We start from the raw sequence: 17064 nt of genomic DNA on the forward strand, positions 1-17064 counted from the left end.
AACCTGTGTTCTCCTCGGTGGAGAGCTCGGCACCATACCCCCTCCGTAAGGGGGTCGGCAGGGCTGGGATGTGACTTTGGGAAAAGGTTAAAGGGTGAGACAATGTCTCGTGCCCATGATGACTGGAGCATTTGGGGCTGGGGCTGGGGATCCTGGCATCGAAGATGCTGCAATTACCCCTCTCATGCCAGAGCTCTGATGTCTGAGCATGGAGAAATATTTCCAAGCTGGGGGGGAAAGACCTGTAGCTGCTCCGTTTGTGGTCGGCTGAGCCAAAGCGCTGGGCAGCAGCCACAGACAGGGTCTGTAAGGGCACTGCAGCCTGGGGTGAGGGAGGGTGGGGCTGGTGATGGCATCACGGGCATTTTGGGCCAGGTGAGCCGCTGGCTTGGTGCTGGCATTGCTCCAGGTTTGGAACTTCGGTTGCCACAGACAGCTCTGGCACTGAGCCAACAACTTGAGCAAGATGGGCTCGGTGCTATGCGGGGTTCCTGGGATGGAGGGGTTTGAAGCCAGCATAAAGGGGGGCTTGTTCCCAGCCCTAGGCAGCTGCCTGCCAGGTCAGGCAGTGCAGGGAATGGGCAGCCTCTCCTTTGGGAGGAGAAGTGGCTTTTTAAGGAAAAGCAGACTGTTTTTCCACCTGGCCCCACAGGAAGGCCCGGTGTGCTCTGATGTTGCAGCCACAGGGTAGACACAGCCCTGTGAGGTTGAGGCATCCTCTGTTCACGGGGCAGGGGGAGGGATGTTCCAGTGCTGTCGGACACAGTCCCAGGCTCTGGCTCACTGCTCACAGCACATGCCGAGCCAGAGGCTGTTCCCGAAAAGTGCAGAGCCTGGACCAGCATGGCCTGAAGGGACAAGCCAGCAGCTGATAACCAGCTTCTCTGGGGAGACCTGGGGCAAGGCATCCCATCCCTCTTCTAGGGGGGGTTCAGGAGGAATTTGTTATGTCACCATCTTTGTTCTTGGGCCAAGTCTGTGTTTTTATTCAAAAGAAACGAGAAAGAAAGAAGCTCTCGAAAGTCTCTTGGTTCATTTGATGTCCAAGCTCGGTGGGGGCAGGAGGGCTGGGGGCTTCCCTTGCAGGGCTCCCCAGAAAGCCCCTGGAAAATGGGTCCTGTGTCAGACAGCAGTGATATCTGCTGGGGAGTTGGATTCTCAGTTGTGCCAAGTCTTTCCCTTCTGGTGGCCCCAGGATGGCCACATGGCCAGTCCTCCTGCAGCAGGGTCCCACAGCAGTCATGGGTGGGCTGCAGTGCTGCAGGATGGGCTTGTGTCCAGTGCCAGGGCAGCCATGAGCCAAACACGATGTTTTGCAAACTGGTCTGGTTGTACCTGGTGCGAGCTGAATTCCAGCCTCTGGCTGTCATTTCCCAGCAGTTTGTTGGAACCCCCCCAGCCCTTCCTCCTCAGGGTGCCTCTTCCCCCAGGGCTCCACTCCCCGGTAATCCCTCACCACCTTCAGAGTGTGCAGGCTCCAACGGGTCTGCAGGGGGAAACAAGAGGGGTCTGTGCTTCCCAGTTGGTGCATAGCATGTTTGTGCTTCTCCTTGAGTACACAGGTCCAGATTTCATGCCTGAAGCTGACGATTTCCCCAGGACTCACACGTGAGCCACACGTGGCCCCCGCTCAGAAGGTCGCCTGTGCCCGACTCTCCTGTCAGCAGCTTCCCAGGGGTAGGTGTCTGCCAAGCCCCTGGGCAAGCACTGGCACACTTTTATTTTCCATCCATCCCTTGGGATGCAGCACAGCTGGGATTTTGGAAAGCAGCTGGGTTGGCCTTGTCCTTGCCAGCTCAGATCAGGCTGAGTTACGTCCAGCCCTCGGAGTTTGACCCTTTGGCGTTACCCTTCAGCCTTCCTGTTTTCCTCTGGTATTGCTGGCTTCTTTGGTTTCCCATTTCTTACAGCAGTCCTGCAGCTCCCCAGAGCACCAGCAACCTTGGCTCAGTGATGGGTGAGACCTCTGTTTGCTCTGCAGGAGCAGATAACAAAGGGGATAAAAAAGCGGATATCTCTCCTCGCAGCCACTTCCCAAAGCCAGGACAGAGCTGGTGGCTTTGTGCCACAGCTCAGCTCCCTCCTGCACCCAGGGCTGCCTTTATATTTACTTCCTGAAACCAGAACCGCTGCCCTGGCTGCCACCCGGGAGGACAAATCCAGGCACGATGGCATTCCTGCTGTGGCAGGGGCCAAATTCCTGTCCTGTGCTTCCAAACTCCAGTGGCTGTTTGAGACCGAGCCCTGATGCCAGGGGCTGCCTGGACAGGAATGGACCCACAACAGCTCCACTGGCAACCAGAGCTGCCAGGGAGCCCATATGGGGGGCTTTGGGACGTCCCACATGCTGTTGTCACTGCTTCTTTGCCTCGTCACCCATCAGCCACGTTTCCTCCTTACCTGGGACAGGGCACAGCTGTGGCACACTGTGGGAGTGTGGCAGCCCCAGTGACTCTTGCTCTTCCTATTCTTTCCTTCCTCTTTCCTCTGTCTTGTCACGGTTTAACCCAGTGACCCTCCAGCCCCTGCAGTCTGTAGGGAAGGGCTTGATGGGAATCTGGCAGTGAGGAGGAGGAGGAGGAAGAGGAGGAGGAGGAGGAGGAAGAAGAAGAAGAGTGCAGTGGATCGGAGCTCCTGGCTCAGTGCCAGCCTGGGTACCAGCTGCTCTGCTGGAGCAGGGTGTGAGGAGCCATGAGGGGATGGTTGCCCCAGGAACTGCCATGGGAATAAGAGGGTTGTCCCTGGGCTGGGGTCTGTGTCTGACTCATGGGCCCTCCCTTTCTCCAGGCTTTTTCATCTTCTGCATCCATCATTTATGAACTTTCTTTCCTTTGGAAAAAAGTATTCCCCGGGGCCTTGCAGGAGGTCCCCTCCAAGGCTTGCCTGAGCCCCATGCCCTGAGCCCCAGCACTGCTGGACCCCCACCAACCTGGACCCCTGCCAGCCCCTGACAAATGATTTTGCCATTTCATGGGGGGAAGGAGACATTGATTAACTCCTGCACTTGCCTTTCTGGAAAGGTTATGGTTTAATTGGTCAAACTTGGAGTCGTAAATCATGTGCTGAAGGATCAGCAGAGATAAGAAAATTTCTGCAGAATGTTGCAAAACACTTTTTGGTAGGCAGAATCCAGCTGTGCCCACCCAGCTGTGGGGGCTGAGAGCAGCTAGTGTGCAGGCCTCTTCCACGAAAATGATTCACCCTCCAGCCAGGGGCCAGAAATTCCCCCTGTGTTATCAATTAATCTCAGGACTTGCAAAATATCCTTTTTTATTTTACTTTTGTAAAAAGAAAACAACAGGAAAGCCAGTGATTGCTTTATTCAGAAGAATCATAATTCCATCTGGTTTGAAGAATGATTCAGTTTCTTACTGGAAAGTGCTATTCCCCCAATCTAAAAACTGTAATGGGGGGGGGGGGATGCAGCAGATCAGCTCTCAGCAGAGCAGAAAATCGAGCGAGGGAACTGTTAGGCCTGTCTTAGTGATGCTGGAGGGAAAAGAGATTTTTGGCTCTTGTGATGTGCTGTGTGCCATCCAGGTGGGCATGGCTTGCACTGGCCACATGTGTGGGGATGGGGAGCAGGCAAGTAAGGCCGGCACAGGGATGGGGACCAGGGACATGTCATAACATGAAGAGCTGAAATGTCCTGGCTGGGTGACCCTGGTGCCATTCAGGACATGGCATTATTGGAGAATGGGACAAAGCCTGCTGGCTCATCCAGGACATGCAGACATGTTCAGGGTGTCTAAGACAATGACTTTTAAGCCAAAAAAGAATGGGGTGGACTCAGCAACCAGGATTTCAGTGGAGGAGGGACGGAAGTGCCAGTAGTAAAATCAGTGCTGAATTGGGGAAGATGGAGTTCAAAAGAACTGAAAGAAGAAGGGCAGACAAAGGGCAGGACTAGGAGTGGTGACAGGCAGGAAGTTCTGTGACGGTGCAGGGCTGGGGTCCACCTTCCAACGGTTAATGATGCGTTAATGACCCAGACAGGAGGAGCACAGTGCCGCAGCCTCCAGAGAGGAGCTCAGCGGGGCTCGGCTTCGGGATCTGGCAAAAACAAGACTGAGGGGGGTATGAGTGATGCTCAGCCGGACTGGGATGGGCGAGTGCCCTTTGCCGAGGAGCAGCATCCTGCAGGGCGCGAGCCATGACCACACCGGGCTGGGAGGAGGAGAGTGTTTTTCTGGAACAGCCTCCACGGGAGAGATTGCTTCTCCTCCGATGTCTCTTGATTAGCTCATGCTGCCGCTGCCCAGGGGGGTGGCCATTCAGCTCCTGGCCCCGACAGCCGGGGTCCTGCCTGCCTTTGCCTGCTCCTGGGTGCCCAAACAGGCAGTGCATGGCAGGGGGGACGCGCCCACGGGGATGGGATCTCTGGGGACCCCAGGCTTCTTTGGACTGGGATCAGCAAGGTCGCACCCAGCTCGAATGGGTCCCCAAGGCTCCAGGGCAGTGCGTTCCCAAAACAGAGTGGGGAGGCTGGGCAGGATGACACCATCCTCGACGTACTGGGAGGGGGAACCAGAGACTGAGGCACTTAACCCTTACAAAAGGGTCCTTTGAGCAGGAACAGGGTGCTGGCAGCAAGCAGGAGAGCCAGGCTGTGGGTGCAGCCCATGTGAGGGGCACAGGGGGCCTCTGTGGTGGCACTGGCTGCCCGTGGGCACTGGGCTGGGGCGGTGGGAGCAGCTGGAGCCCAGGTGAGCAGCCCAGCACCTGGCTCTCAGCAGGACATGACTTCTTGCTCTTCTCCACAAGGAGTACCCCAGGTATTTCTCTTCAGGTTTATTAACGTTAATAGCATTAGTCCTGTGTTAATGAGCACACAAACACAAGGCCCATCGATGGGGATCAGCTGGTGCAGGGGATGGTAAAACCACCCGGAGGAGTGGCCACAGTCAATGGCAGGAACACCTCAGCACAGGTCTGCACTCCCCTGGGATGCTCCAGGCACAGCTGCTGACTGTGGGAACCTTCCCTGCTGCCCAAGATGAGGCTGGCACTGGTAAGGATAAAGGCACTTTATGGGAAGATTGCTACATGCCTGGTAGATTATTAACAAATCTGATGAGCTGGTGATAGGGTTACTGCCAATTCACAGCAGGGAGAGCACTAAGTATAGGGAACCAAAGATTCTGGGACTGAAGGTTGGGTAAGAGTCCCCAGCATCTCACTTCTGAGTGTGGGAAGTCCCATCCAGTTGGTGATTGAGACTTCCACAGCTGGACAGGAAGAGCCTCAACTGGAGGGACTGGTTACTTGGCATTTGCTTTAGCTAGACTCTCAGTGTGGTGGTTCTCCAGGTAAACAATCTGAGGGGGCTTTTCAGAGGGGCAGGGTGGTCTGGGACTCTGAAGATCCTGGGGCAAAGCTGAGCTCACTGCTGGGGATTCTTCCACGGAGTTCTGTGAGTCTGAGTCCTCGGAGGAGAAACTGCTCTGGCTGGAAACCTGAAAGTACTGAGCAGCTTCTGCTTGTGGCCCCAGTGGTGGGCCAGGTGTGCTGGGATCCGAGGCAGTCCCATGGGGCACAGCGGTGGGACGTGCCTGGTCAGCACCTGGAAAGCGCATCCAGGGAGGCAGCGTGAAGGGACGCCTCCGAGGGGGCTGGCTGCGCTCCGGGGCGAGGTGTCCTGTGGCTCCCAGGCTGGCTGCACTCTCGGGTTTGGGCAGGGGGGTGTCAGCAGAGGCACGGTGGTGAGAGGTGTGGGCACCCTCAGGCCCCAGCTGACAGCAGGGCTGTGGGGAACTCGGCTCTGCACCCAGTGTGGGGCCAGGAGCAGAGTTGGCCCAGGGCTGCCCTGGCCCCTGGCGCTGTCCTGGCCCCTCAGGGCTGGGCTGTGGCTGCTCTGCCACCCCCTGACCCCCCAGCACTACTGGCTGGGGGCTGGCGGCTGCTCTGCAGACGGGGGCTTCTGTGCGAGGGGCTTCAGACTCTGGGCTGGGGGGGCTGGAGGAGTCTCCCTGCCTGTTGGCTTGCACTCCCCAGGCCTCCTGCAGCTCCGCCAGCATCTCCTCCAGGACCTGCCGGGTCTCCTGGTACCTGTGCCGTGCCTCTGTCCAGGCTGCCAGCCCTTGGCTGCTCTGCATCCTGCGCACCTGAGCTTTCATCTCCTGCAGCTTCTCCAGGCCAAACTCCATCGAGAGCTTCTGGAAGGATCTCTGCAGGCACCTCAGTGCCTGGCCCTCCCCACGCTGTGCCTGGGCCGAGCACTGTCGGCAGTCCAGCTTCAGCCCCGTGACCTACAACAGGAGGTGACAGCAGCTGGTTTTGTTTCCACCAGCAGCACCAGGTCCTGCAGGGGAAGACCCGCTGCACCCACCTTGTTGGAGAACTGGGCAAGCTCCTGTAGCAGCTCCCATTCTGCCTGCCGCCGCTCCAGCTGCTTGGAGAAGCTCATCAGCTTCGTCTGGAAAAGGGCTGCAGCCACCTGGAAGGCATCTGCCTCGGGAAATGTTGCGTCTCGGACCTCAGCCACTTCCCGGCACAGGGTCAGGCCGTGCTGGTACCGAGCCTGCAGGGATGGCAGGAAGGAACAAGCTCCACATTTGGGAATGGTGCTGGCCTGGGATGTGTGTCCAGGGTGAGGAGCTGCAGGTCAGCACTCAGCATCACCATCACAGCTGGATGGGAAACACTTCTGGGCAAGTGAGAAGAAACAAAGGGAACAGAGATTCTCCAAACTTCTGCTCTGCCCTGGCTTGGCTCAAAATGCATTAAATGCACCTCCTGTCCCAAGTGGGATCACTGTGCCTTGTTCTCCCTGCGGTGTGTGTGACTAAAGGGCCTCCACACCCAGGGGAGTGGGAAGAACAGATCCTCATCACCATATTATTTGTTGTCTGATGGATGCCCAGGCTCTGCAGGACAAGGGAGCTGCATACATGGAGTACAGCAGGGACTGGGGATAGCAGTCCCAGCCTAGCACACACTAAGGAATAGTGCAGGCACCCCCTCACTGGAGCAGGGCTGCCTAGAATCCCTGCAGTGTTAGGCTTGACAACTGCAGCTTGACAACTTCAGTGTGACCCAACAGCACAGGGACACCCAGTTCTGCCCAGAAGCCTCATTCCGAACCCAGGGAACGTGTGTTACGGAAAAGCCTCTCCAAGCATACCGTGGCCTGGGCCAGGAACTCATTGAAGTGCTTGGCAGAGCCCTGGCAGCTGTCGGGGCTCCACTCCTCGGTGCCCATCTCCTGCAGCCGCGCTGCTGCCTCCCCGTCCAGCCAGCACCCGAGCTGTGAGACAGTGGGACAGGGGTCAGGGGGTCAGGCAGGACTGGCCACGGCAGCAGTGTGGCCACGGCACCTCCCCTTCCTGCCCGGGCATCCCAGCCCAGGCACAGTCACGCACAGTCACTCATAATGAACATCAAAGCTCAGGCTATCCTGCTATTCTCCAGGCTTCCGTCATCATCGGAAACAAAGGAAACGTGCCCAGAACACTCAGCCACAGAACACCAGAGAGGACAACTACAACTTGCAGCACTCCAGGAACGCCCAGCTCACCTTGCTAAACTCGGTCTCGAGCTCCCGGACCTTTCGGAGGAACTCCAGGCGCTCCAGGCAGCTGTTGGATTGGGACACCAGGTCGTGAAGCTCTTCCTCCAGCTGACTGTACAGCCCCTCAGCCAACTCCATGCCAGTCCTGGTGGTTGGGAGGAGAGGGGCCGTCAGTGCCGGGTGCTGCTGGGTGGGCTCAGGGATGTGTGGGGTGGAGGGGAGCAGGTCTCTTAGTCAGCTCCTGACTCTGGTCCTGCACACACCTGGACAACTCCCCATCCCGTGGAGCAATACAGAAGGCAGGGACCACGGGACGGGAAAGCATCATCTGTCAGTGCAGCCCAGCCCCGCGGAGGGAAGGGAGCAGGAGGGAGCAGTGGGATTAGTGCTGCCAGTATGCACAGACAATAGACCAGTGTGGAATGGCTGGACCAGTGTGGCATCACCGGATGAGTCTCACCAGCAGCATCACCCGACAAGTGCGACATCACTGGATGAGTATGGAATGACCCGACTATGGCACGGCTGGATGAGTAAGAGCATGGCTGGATTACGGCATCGCTGGATGAGTATGGAACGGCCAGACAAGTGCGACATCACCGGACGAGCACGGCATGGCCGGCCGAGTGCAGCATGGCCGGGACTTGGCCCCATCTAGTGGCTTTTCACAAGCCCAGCCCGAGGCATCGCAGCGCAGAGACGGATCCGTTCTGGCCTGAAGCAGGAGACCCTCCCAGGGATCTGGCACCTTCCCCAGTCAGGATGGGGGCCATACTGCTGTGCCAGATGCGTGCTCTGGGCTTGCAGAGCAGGAGGGAGCACGGCAACAGCTTGTGCTCATAGGGACTGAGCTGACCCTGGGGAGGTGGCTCTGTCAGCTGGCAGAAGCTGGGGGTCCCCACCACTGGCACCCCTGGACCAGTGAAGCCGCCCCCTCCTACCTGACGTGGTCGGAGGCACAGAGGCGAGTGGCCTCCCTGCGCAGCCTGGCCAGCACGAAGCCCCCCTCACGCTGCACCCGCACCAGCTGTGGGTCACTCAGCACCTTCTGCATCAGCTCCTGGTGCCTCCTGATGCCCGCAGCTGCATCCTGCGGATGGAGGGTTGGACAGACACCCGAGACCTCACCTGAGGCCTCAGCCAGCACAGGAGGGGTACCTGGGGCTGCATCCCAGGGATGAGCAGAGGGGACAGGGAACAGCCCCATGGCCAGGAGCATCCAGTCTGGGAGTGGTCATGCCAAGTTTCAGGCAACCAGGAAATGTCGCTGTGGCTGCACTGCAGACAGGAACCTTGGAAATGCCCCCAAGCTGCGGTGCCACCATCCCTCTTACCCGTGTCCCTGCCAGTGTGTCGGTGCTCCGCAGTTCCTGGATGCAGCGCTGCAGCAGCTCCGATGCCTGCCTGAGGCCGGCCGTGAAGGGATGCAGCTTCTAGGGGGGGGACACACAGTGGGTCAGCAGGAACAGTCACCCATGAGGAGGAAGAGGAGGAACAGTGCCAGGACAGAGCAGGGAATACTGTGAGGCACTGGGTTAAAGCTGAGGGGGAAGGGAGTGTGGAGACAGATGGGCAGCTGCAGGCAGGAGCAGGCAGCAAGGAGCTGCCCTCCTGTGCTCAGAGCTCTCCTTTTCCTTCCCCTCTCCCAGACCTTCCTGTTGCTTTTCCAGGGGTGTGTGCGGGACACGTAAGACGCGGTGGGGACAGAGGGGCATGGGGGAGGTGAGGCGATGGCTAATGGCGTGGTGACAGACACCTGGAAGAATTGAACCCACTCGCCGTGGCAGTAGGGGAAGGCACCATCCAGCTCCGGGGGCAGCTGGGAGCTGTCGACATGGCGGCCCAGAGCCTTCAGCGATGTCAGGGTCTCCACCTGCAGGCACAGGGCTCATGAGGCTGGTCCCTCCCCAGGCACATCCTGGAGTAGGAAATAACCCCCTCCTGCCCCAGCCCACAGGGCAGGGACAGGCTCACCAGCACCCCGGGCAGCCTCTCACGGTGGGCGACCAGCTCCTTCTCAGCCAGCAGCAGCACACTGTGGATGCAGCCCGGTGAGACGCTCTGTGGGAGGCAGGGAAGAGTCACCAGGGCAAACCCCACACTCAGCCCTCGGACTCGCTGTGGAGCCCATTTCCCAGTGAGCTCAGGCAACAGGCATTGGGAAATGGGCTCCACAGTGACAGCCCATTGTCCTGGCAGGGACACCTGCCCCAGGCACAGGCATGCAGAGCCCAGTGTACCTGGATGGAGCGGAGGGCCGAGAACAAGACGGGAGCGGGCGGCTGCTTCCTGGCATCCACCACGACCGTCAGCCCAACATCCTTCGGATCTCGCCTCTCGCCATTCCTCACTTCTCGCCTAGCAAGGGGAAACACAGCAGGAGCAGATGGCACTTGAAGTGTGGGTCCTCCCCTGGGGCAGGACCTGCTTAAAGCCCCCTCCCACACTCTGCACCCCCCGGCAGGCAGGAGCCCACAGCCACAAGTAGTGACCTCGTCCCTGTGGGATGCCCCAGCCAAAGGCTCAGAGCATGTGCCTCTGGCAGGGGCACGGCCCAGGGTCCCTGGGGATGTGCCCAAACCAGAATTTGAGGGATGTTGGGCATTCATCTACTTGGCCAAGGAGCCCCGAGCCAGGCAGTATCTAGGGATCACTGGTAGGTCCTGCTGGCCCTTACCTGGGGAGGGAGCAGAGGTAGAGTATGAGCCTCGCCAGCTCAGCAGTTGAGCACCACGCAGCCCCCCAGGCGCTGCCACTGGTGGTCACCAGAAGGAGGGCCCTGCCCAACCTGTCCGAGCTCCCTGCAGGAAAAGGGTGAGTGACCCCTCTGGCAGCCACCTGCCAGCCCTGAGCAACCCACAGGGGGCCAGGGCACTCACTGGTGCTGCCCCAGTTCAGCTCGGGGGCCTGCCATAGTGCAGCCCCTCTGGTCCTTCCAGAGGGGCAGAGCCAGGCTGGGGGGGCTCTGGACATGAATGCCTGGCATTCCAGAGTTTCTGGGGACGTTTTTCCTGAGAAAAAGGTGGAGTTTGTTACTGCTTTTTGGTTCTTGGGAAAAGGAAGGAGCCAAATGTTTAGTGTTTGGCAGCTAAAACTGAACAGCTTCACTAGAGAGGAATGGTGTGGGAGGGTTCGAGGCGGCTGGGACCGGGGCAGCTGCTCTGCTGCCTGCATTTATGTTTTTAATATTTTTGCCAAGCTGAAAGGAAATTTTCTGCTTGGGGGATTTCTGGCCTCCAGCAAAGCCCTGAAACCTTCCTCCAGAACACCCTCTCCAGCAGCCCGCCGTTTCCCTCTGGAGGCCTCTCCCACCATCCCCTGGGATCGCGGTGCCGGCAGTACCTGGCAGGCAGACAATGCCAGAGCGGAGCAGCCCCGCATGCAGGTCCAGCCAGGCCAGTGGCTCCCAGCCAGCAGGGCTGGTGCCAGGCACAGGAGGACCATTCTTACAGCCGGTGCTTTCCAGGGAGCGTTCCTCCACGGGGGCAGCAGCATTCGTACCTGTGCACAGGGATGGAGGAGGGAGGAGCTGGTGACATGCAGTGAGGCAAAGGAATGGCAAAGCCCCAGCAGTGCCTGATCAAGTGCAGCAGCCCCACGGGACGGTACCTTTCCCAGCTGCCCTGGCTCTGCCCATCCTGGGTGAGTAGATGGCTGACATCTTCTTCCAGGCCCCCTCATGCTGGCTGGTGGCTCTTTCATCTGCAGGGGCTGCCCCGAGCCGAGCACCCTTCAGGAAGGAGAACTTGTGGCTGGAGCCTGTGGGGAGCCGGGGGCTGCCCCGCTGTGCCAACGCCTCCGCTGGCACCCTGGGAGTTGCTTGGCGGGGCTGGTGGCTGAGGAGTGTGGGGTTGCTGACCCCCTTCCCATGCTGTGCAGGGGTCTCACGGTGGGCAGCAGGGGGCAAGTCGGGGCTGTAGCCATCTGGCTCCTCCAGGATGGCTGCCATCAGCCCGGGGCCGAAGCTCACCGGGTTCTGCAGCGCAGCCAGGTAGGAGTCACGGTGGCGGCACCTCGGGCCATGCAGCCCTGGGTCCTGGCTCAGCTTCCTCCCCAGGCACGGGCTGCAGGGACTCTCCTCTGAGCTCAGTGCCCCCCCACAGGGCCAGGCATCTGCCCCCAGTCCCCCATTTTCCCAGGGGAGCATCACCTCAACCGCAGCCCCCATTGTCCCTGGTGGGCAGGCGGGAAGCAGGGGCCTGGTTAGGACATGCAGCTGCTCCTGGGATTGCTCCAGCAGGTTCACATACTCCCCCTCCAGGTTCTGGCTGATGATCTCGCGGAGGCTGGGCACGGCCAGCGTGGATGGCTTCTTCCGCAGCCCAGCCTGCTCCACCTTGATCAGTCCCGGGTATCGTCCCTGGCTTGACTTCCAAGAGGTGGCCTTGCAGCCTGGGATGGTGCCTGCAGTGTTGCCATAGGGCGCAGGGACATTTGCCATGCTGTGGGGCACAGGCGTGCCGGGTCCTGCTGGCTCGGGTGCAGTCTGAGGAGCAGGTTCATGCCGGGCACCTGCGGGCACACCATCGGCTCCAGCCCTGGGCTTGTTGATGAACTCTGGCGTGGCAATCCGGCTCCACGGCAGCGGGGTAACGCCGTTCTCGGTGGCCACCAGGCAGGTGTGCAGGGGGTCCCCAGCCCAGCTGCTGTTCACCTCCTCCAGCCACGCCTCAGTGAAGAGCAGTGCGTGGGCGGCCTCGGGGACCGGCGTCTCCTCCACCGAGCGCAGGTCCAGGGAGAGGTGCTTGACGGTGACGCGCGCCGAGTGCTCCTCGCAGGGCTCCGCTTGCAGGTAGAAGTCCCCGGGGCGCAGCAGGAGGGGGTTGAGTGGTGCCAGGTGCACGACCACCTTCTCGTGCAGACACAAGGGCCAGCCTTCATGGAGAAAGATGCGGTTAAAGTAGGGAGCCTGGGAGGGAGGAAGAACACAGCGCGTGAGCGAGCCCTGCCAGCCCCACGCCCTCCCAGCCGCCCCACGCGCTCTCACTGCCCAGCTCTGCGCTTCCCGCCATAGGGACACGATGGATGTCCCTCAGCCAAGTCACCACAGCAGAGCTGTGCAAGCCCACCCCGATCCATGGCTATTCCCAGGGTGTGGAGTCTCCCCACGTACTTACAGGGGGAAACCCCTGCTTGAGCCTCTCTAGGAGCAAGACAAGGTGACCCTAGAGGGACTGCGTGTGCTGGTGCATTCCCAGGGAGCTGGGTGTGCATGGTCCCCTCTGTGGGGAGGGGATGGGACAGGGAGGGAGCCATGCGGGCAGGATGCATTAGGGCAAATTCCCCATGTCCAGGAGCAGGACTCAGGGGCACTGCAGTGGGGGCACAGGGGCTTACACAGGCTGCCTGCCGCAGGCGCTCGAAGAGCCGCTTGGCCGGGATGAGGAACTGGAGCAGGCAGCAGAGCCCATCACCCTGGTAGCTGGTCTCCAGCAGCCGAAACACCTGGCCCAGGACAGTCGGGGCTGTGGCTTCGAAGGGCGGGTAGAGGGCCTGGAGGGCACTCTGCACTGCTGCATCCAGCGACCTGGCATCCTGCTGCAGGGAGGAAAGTGTCACTGGTGGGAGAGCAGCCCCGCAGCAGGGATGCCATCCCCCCCCAACCTGGTGCCTCTGCCCACCATCCCACACTGCACTACACTGCTGCCAAGGCCCTGGGATGCCCACGCTGGCAACGCTGATGAGCTCGGGGGGCTGCAAACCTTCTTGGGCTGGAAATGGGAGGAACTGGGAGTGGAGCATAGTGAGCACAGCACAGGCGGGGTGTGCAGCATGGCAGGTCCATTTCCCAGTGATTAAGGAGCCCAGGATGAGCTCCCAAAGGCTGACGGCCACCTTGCTCGGCCACCAGCCACGTGGAGGTGGAGGAGCCACAGCAGCCGAGGGGTTAAGCGGAGTCAGACCAGACAGAGCGTGGGGATGTGCTGGGCTCCTAAGTTCGCTGCAGGAATGCAGCAGATGGGAGGAAGGACAAACATCTGAAGATGGATAGGGTGTTTTGGTCCAGACTCATTGCTGAATTCGCCAAACTTGAAATTACTCCTGCAAGCATTTTCTGGGAAGCATTCTGCTGCGTTGCAGCCCCCTGAGCTGCCCCAGACTGGGTGAGGACACTGGGTCTGTGCCACACGTGAACCAGCGGTTCCCAGTTCATTCTCCCAGTGCTGCAGGAGCTCTCGGCTGCCTGGACCCAGCTGGCACCACTGCTACATGAGGGGAAGCCATCCCATGGCTCCCGTGATGCCCTGGCTGTGCTCCAGGCAGTATGAGGGTGACTCTGGCACACTTGTCAAAGGGACCCCATTGGTGAGTTGGGAAGAGGAGCATCCTCCAAGCATCTGGGTCCGGCACTTCAAGCAGCTGCAGTTTGCCATCAACCCTGTGCTCCTGTGAGGGCACCTGAGAAGTCCGGTGGAATTAGCTGAAGGTGGGATTAGCTCAAGGTGAGCATTAGTTTCAGGCAACTAATCCCTGGTTCAGGAGCCCATGCAGAGACAAAGGGGCCCTGGCTAATTCAGCTTAATTAGCTTTAATACGTTTTAGCTAAAGCACTTTGCAGTCACGCTTGGTTAATTCTTCTTGACTTTTTCTCCCTGTCTCCACGCAGGAATCTCTGCCCTTGCACCTGACAGGAGAAGCCACAGAGCCAGGTAGAGCAAGAGGAGATCCAGTCTCTTCTCAGGGCCCTGATCTATTAGTGTGTTCCCTATCCAGGCTTTCTGCCACTGGACCTTTCTCCTCACGCTTGGTCTTACTATGCACAATTCCCAGAAGGGACTGGAGATCTTTCTCTGGAAAATCTCTGCTGCAGGGCAAAGCACCCCACTCCATGTTGCTCCAGTGGAGCCCTGGTGCAGCCACTTGATCCCCCGTGCCAAGCCCAACCAGGCACCCACCACCCCTCTGTCCAGCACTGCTGAGCTCAGCTTCTTCCCCATCCCAGCACCAAGATGAGGAGTCACCATCTGCAACAGCACAGGGGGATCCATCCACCTCCAAATGCTGCCATGAGAAATGAGCCAGCACTGCCCACCCTGCCTCCAACAGTCTTTTAAATCCTTCCAGGGATGGTGATGACTCCACCAGCGCCTGGACAGTCTTTGCCAGAGCTTGACAGCCCTTTCAGTGAAGAAGTTTTTCCTAGTATCCAATCTAAACCTCTCCTGGCGCCACTTGAGGCTGTTTCCTCTCGCCCTATCACCCAGGACTTCATCCAGCGGCAGGGACCATGTGAGCCAATGTCAGGAGTGAACCAGGGACTGATGGAGGCACCAGACACAGGACGGGTTGTGCTGGGGAATATTTTGGCCTGGAATGACTGACTAAAAATGTTTTCATGGAATGTCACAAAGCACTTCATCACTGGGGTAGGCTTTTGGGGTAACCATGGTGCAGCAGCTCTGCGTTCGTGGGCGAAGCCACATCTGGGCCGGACGGGAGCCCGTAGGAATCCAAAAGCAGCCAGTTATCCCAGTCCCTCCACCCGCTGCGAGGGAGCGGAGCTGGAACAAAGGCATTAGGGAGCATAAGGAGATTTACATTTGCAAAGCTATTTCCATTTTAATAAGCCAAAGTGCTGTTAAATAGAGATTGATATTTCTCCCCAAATACCCATATTTTTAAAGTGGTTTACATCAACAAGTCAGGCTGGGCTTTGGGGTTTTGGTGCGGTGAAGTTGTTTAACCGGAGCCCAAAGCCACAGGGTGACTCAGCTCCAGCTCCTTTCTCCCCCCTGCTCAGGAAGGAGCGAGGTTTGAGTCTGGGACCAGTCCTGAATACCAATTCCTCTCTCTCTCCAGCAGCTCTTGCTGTCACCGACTTTGGCAGGACGAGATGCAAGCGCCCAGCCCGGCCTGGCAGAGCGGGATCTCTCTCAGCACATAGCCCGGGGCAACGGCACGTGCCGGCTGCGGTGACGAGCCAGTCGGCCCCGGGAGAGTCTGTGAGCGTCCCCCCCACTGGCACAACTCACGCAGCAGCACCCACTCGCTGCACTCCACCCCCCTGACAAACTTTGCAGGGAAGTCTAAACATCGCGGGATGCAGCCCCGCACACACCTGCCCAAGGGGCCACGGCCACGGCCACCTCCACACCTGATCTTCAACCTCACACTGATCTCCAGCCTCGCACTGACCTTCATCTTCGCACGCACCTCCACCTTCACACCCACCTCCCTCCACCTTCACACTTGCCTTCACACCCACCTTCACATCCACCTCTGCCTTTGCACCTCCTTCCACCTTCGCTCCCGACCTCCCTCAGCTGTCGCTCCCGGTGCCCACCCCATGTCCCCCCGGTGCCCGCGGGGCCGGCAGCCACGGGGAGGGGCAGCGGCAGGGAGAGGGATGCCCCAGGAAATTACCATGTTTCCTAGGAAGTGGCGGAGGGGCCGGGGGCCGCGGCACCGACCGTCCCGTCCCTCCTCCTCCTCGCCGGGGCTCTCCGGCCCGGGGCTCCCGGCCGGTCCCCGCTCTGCGGGCGGCTCTTCCCGGCGCCGGCGCCTCCGGAGCCGCGGGCGGGGGCGGGCAGCCCCGGCCCCCCCGGCCCCCTCCGCCCGCCGCGCCTCTTCTGGGGGAAAAAAAAGAAGAAGAAAAAAAAGAAGGATGAAGAAAGAAAAGACTAAGAAAGAGCGAGCGGGGCGGGGCGGGGGAGGGGAGGGAGGGGGCTGGCGAGGGCGGCCCGGGGAGGGCGGGGGGGGCCAGGGGCCCGCTTCCCTGTGCCCCCCGACGGGAGCCCCCCGTGCGCTCCCGAGTTGCGGATCCCCCGGGGGGGTCTCCCTGATTGCCCCCGCCGGCGGGTGAGAGCAGCCCCTGGCAGGATGGGATGGGACGGCGTGGTGTAGGGAGTGTAAGACCCCCGGAGAAAGAAGCCCTGGGGGGTGGCAGGAGGGGCTGCGCTGGGGGTCCTCCCACAGCCCCTGCAGTCCCCTGGCCCCCGAGCAGCTCCAGACAGGGCGTCCTGGAATACACCGGGAACATGCAGAGCCGCATGTGCATGTGTGTATATAAGTGTGCAGATGTGTTCATACATGTAATGTCTGGGGGCATTTCCTTCTTTTCCAGTCCACCCCAGTCAGGCAGAGTTGGTGTGATCCCCAGCACTGGTCTGTGTCCTGGATGGATCCCGTGGCTCCCAGTTCCCGTTCCTGAGTTGCCCCAAAAGTGCAGCAGCAGCACAGTGAGTATCTCTCGGGGGACTTTGAGCTCTTCCAATGATGGGAAGGACCCACTGAGGAGCAGGATCGTGGGATTCAGCAACCAGAACTGTACAAAAACAACCAGCGTAAGAGCCAAAGCCACAGATTTGGTGTCTCCTCAGGCAAAGTGCTGCTCTGCACAGCTCTGCCAGTTCTGGGCACAGACAACTCTCCCAGCCCCAGGCATGGTGGGCACAGACAACTGTCCCATCCTCAGGCACAGTGGGCTCAGGGTTCCCAGCTCTGCCAGCCCCATTCGCAGTGTCCAGCACTCTTAAACCCTCTTGCTCAGGCTGGAGTCATTTCCACTGTCATGTTCGTGGGAATGGGCTCGAGGCCGGGACCAGGGCTGGGAA

General features: G+C 59.8%; 1 protein-coding gene across 2 annotated transcripts; it reads right to left on the bottom strand.

Annotated features, from left to right (window-relative positions):
* Positions 1-3302: 3302 nt before the first annotated feature.
* Positions 3303-16070, bottom strand: KIAA1755 (KIAA1755 ortholog). Of its 2 annotated transcripts, none has more exons than XM_064673782.1 (14): positions 15875-16070; positions 12848-13045; positions 11120-12419; positions 10853-11011; positions 10188-10311; positions 9751-9868; positions 9485-9571; positions 9267-9383; positions 8845-8943; positions 8452-8600; positions 7517-7655; positions 7124-7246; positions 6329-6520; positions 3303-6248 (listed from the first exon to the last, which is right to left on the bottom strand). In XM_064673782.1, exons 1-14 carry the CDS (start codon positions 15875-15877, stop codon positions 5262-5264), a joined length of 3795 nt encoding a protein of 1264 aa, XP_064529852.1. In that variant the 5' UTR covers positions 15878-16070; the 3' UTR covers positions 3303-5261. The 2 variants fall into 2 exon arrangements, with proteins under 2 accessions (XP_064529852.1, XP_064529851.1); XM_064673781.1 differs by having other exon boundaries at positions 12848-13048.
* Between the last annotated feature and the right edge of the window lie 994 nt (positions 16071-17064).

Source organism: Pseudopipra pipra, chromosome 17 (genome assembly GCF_036250125.1).
Source record: "Pseudopipra pipra isolate bDixPip1 chromosome 17, bDixPip1.hap1, whole genome shotgun sequence".
NCBI lineage: Eukaryota > Metazoa > Chordata > Aves > Passeriformes > Pipridae > Pseudopipra > Pseudopipra pipra.

Coding starts and splice junctions, on each gene's coding strand:
- KIAA1755 (XM_064673781.1), bottom strand. Junction 12,420..12,847: donor GCCTGCGGCAGGCAGCCTGT/GTAAGCCCCTGT, acceptor CCTCCCTCCCAG/GCTCCCTACTTTAACCGCAT. Junction 9,384..9,484: donor AGAGGCTGCCCGGGGTGCTG/GTGAGCCTGTCC, acceptor CTGTGCCTGCAG/GTGGAGACCCTGACATCGCT.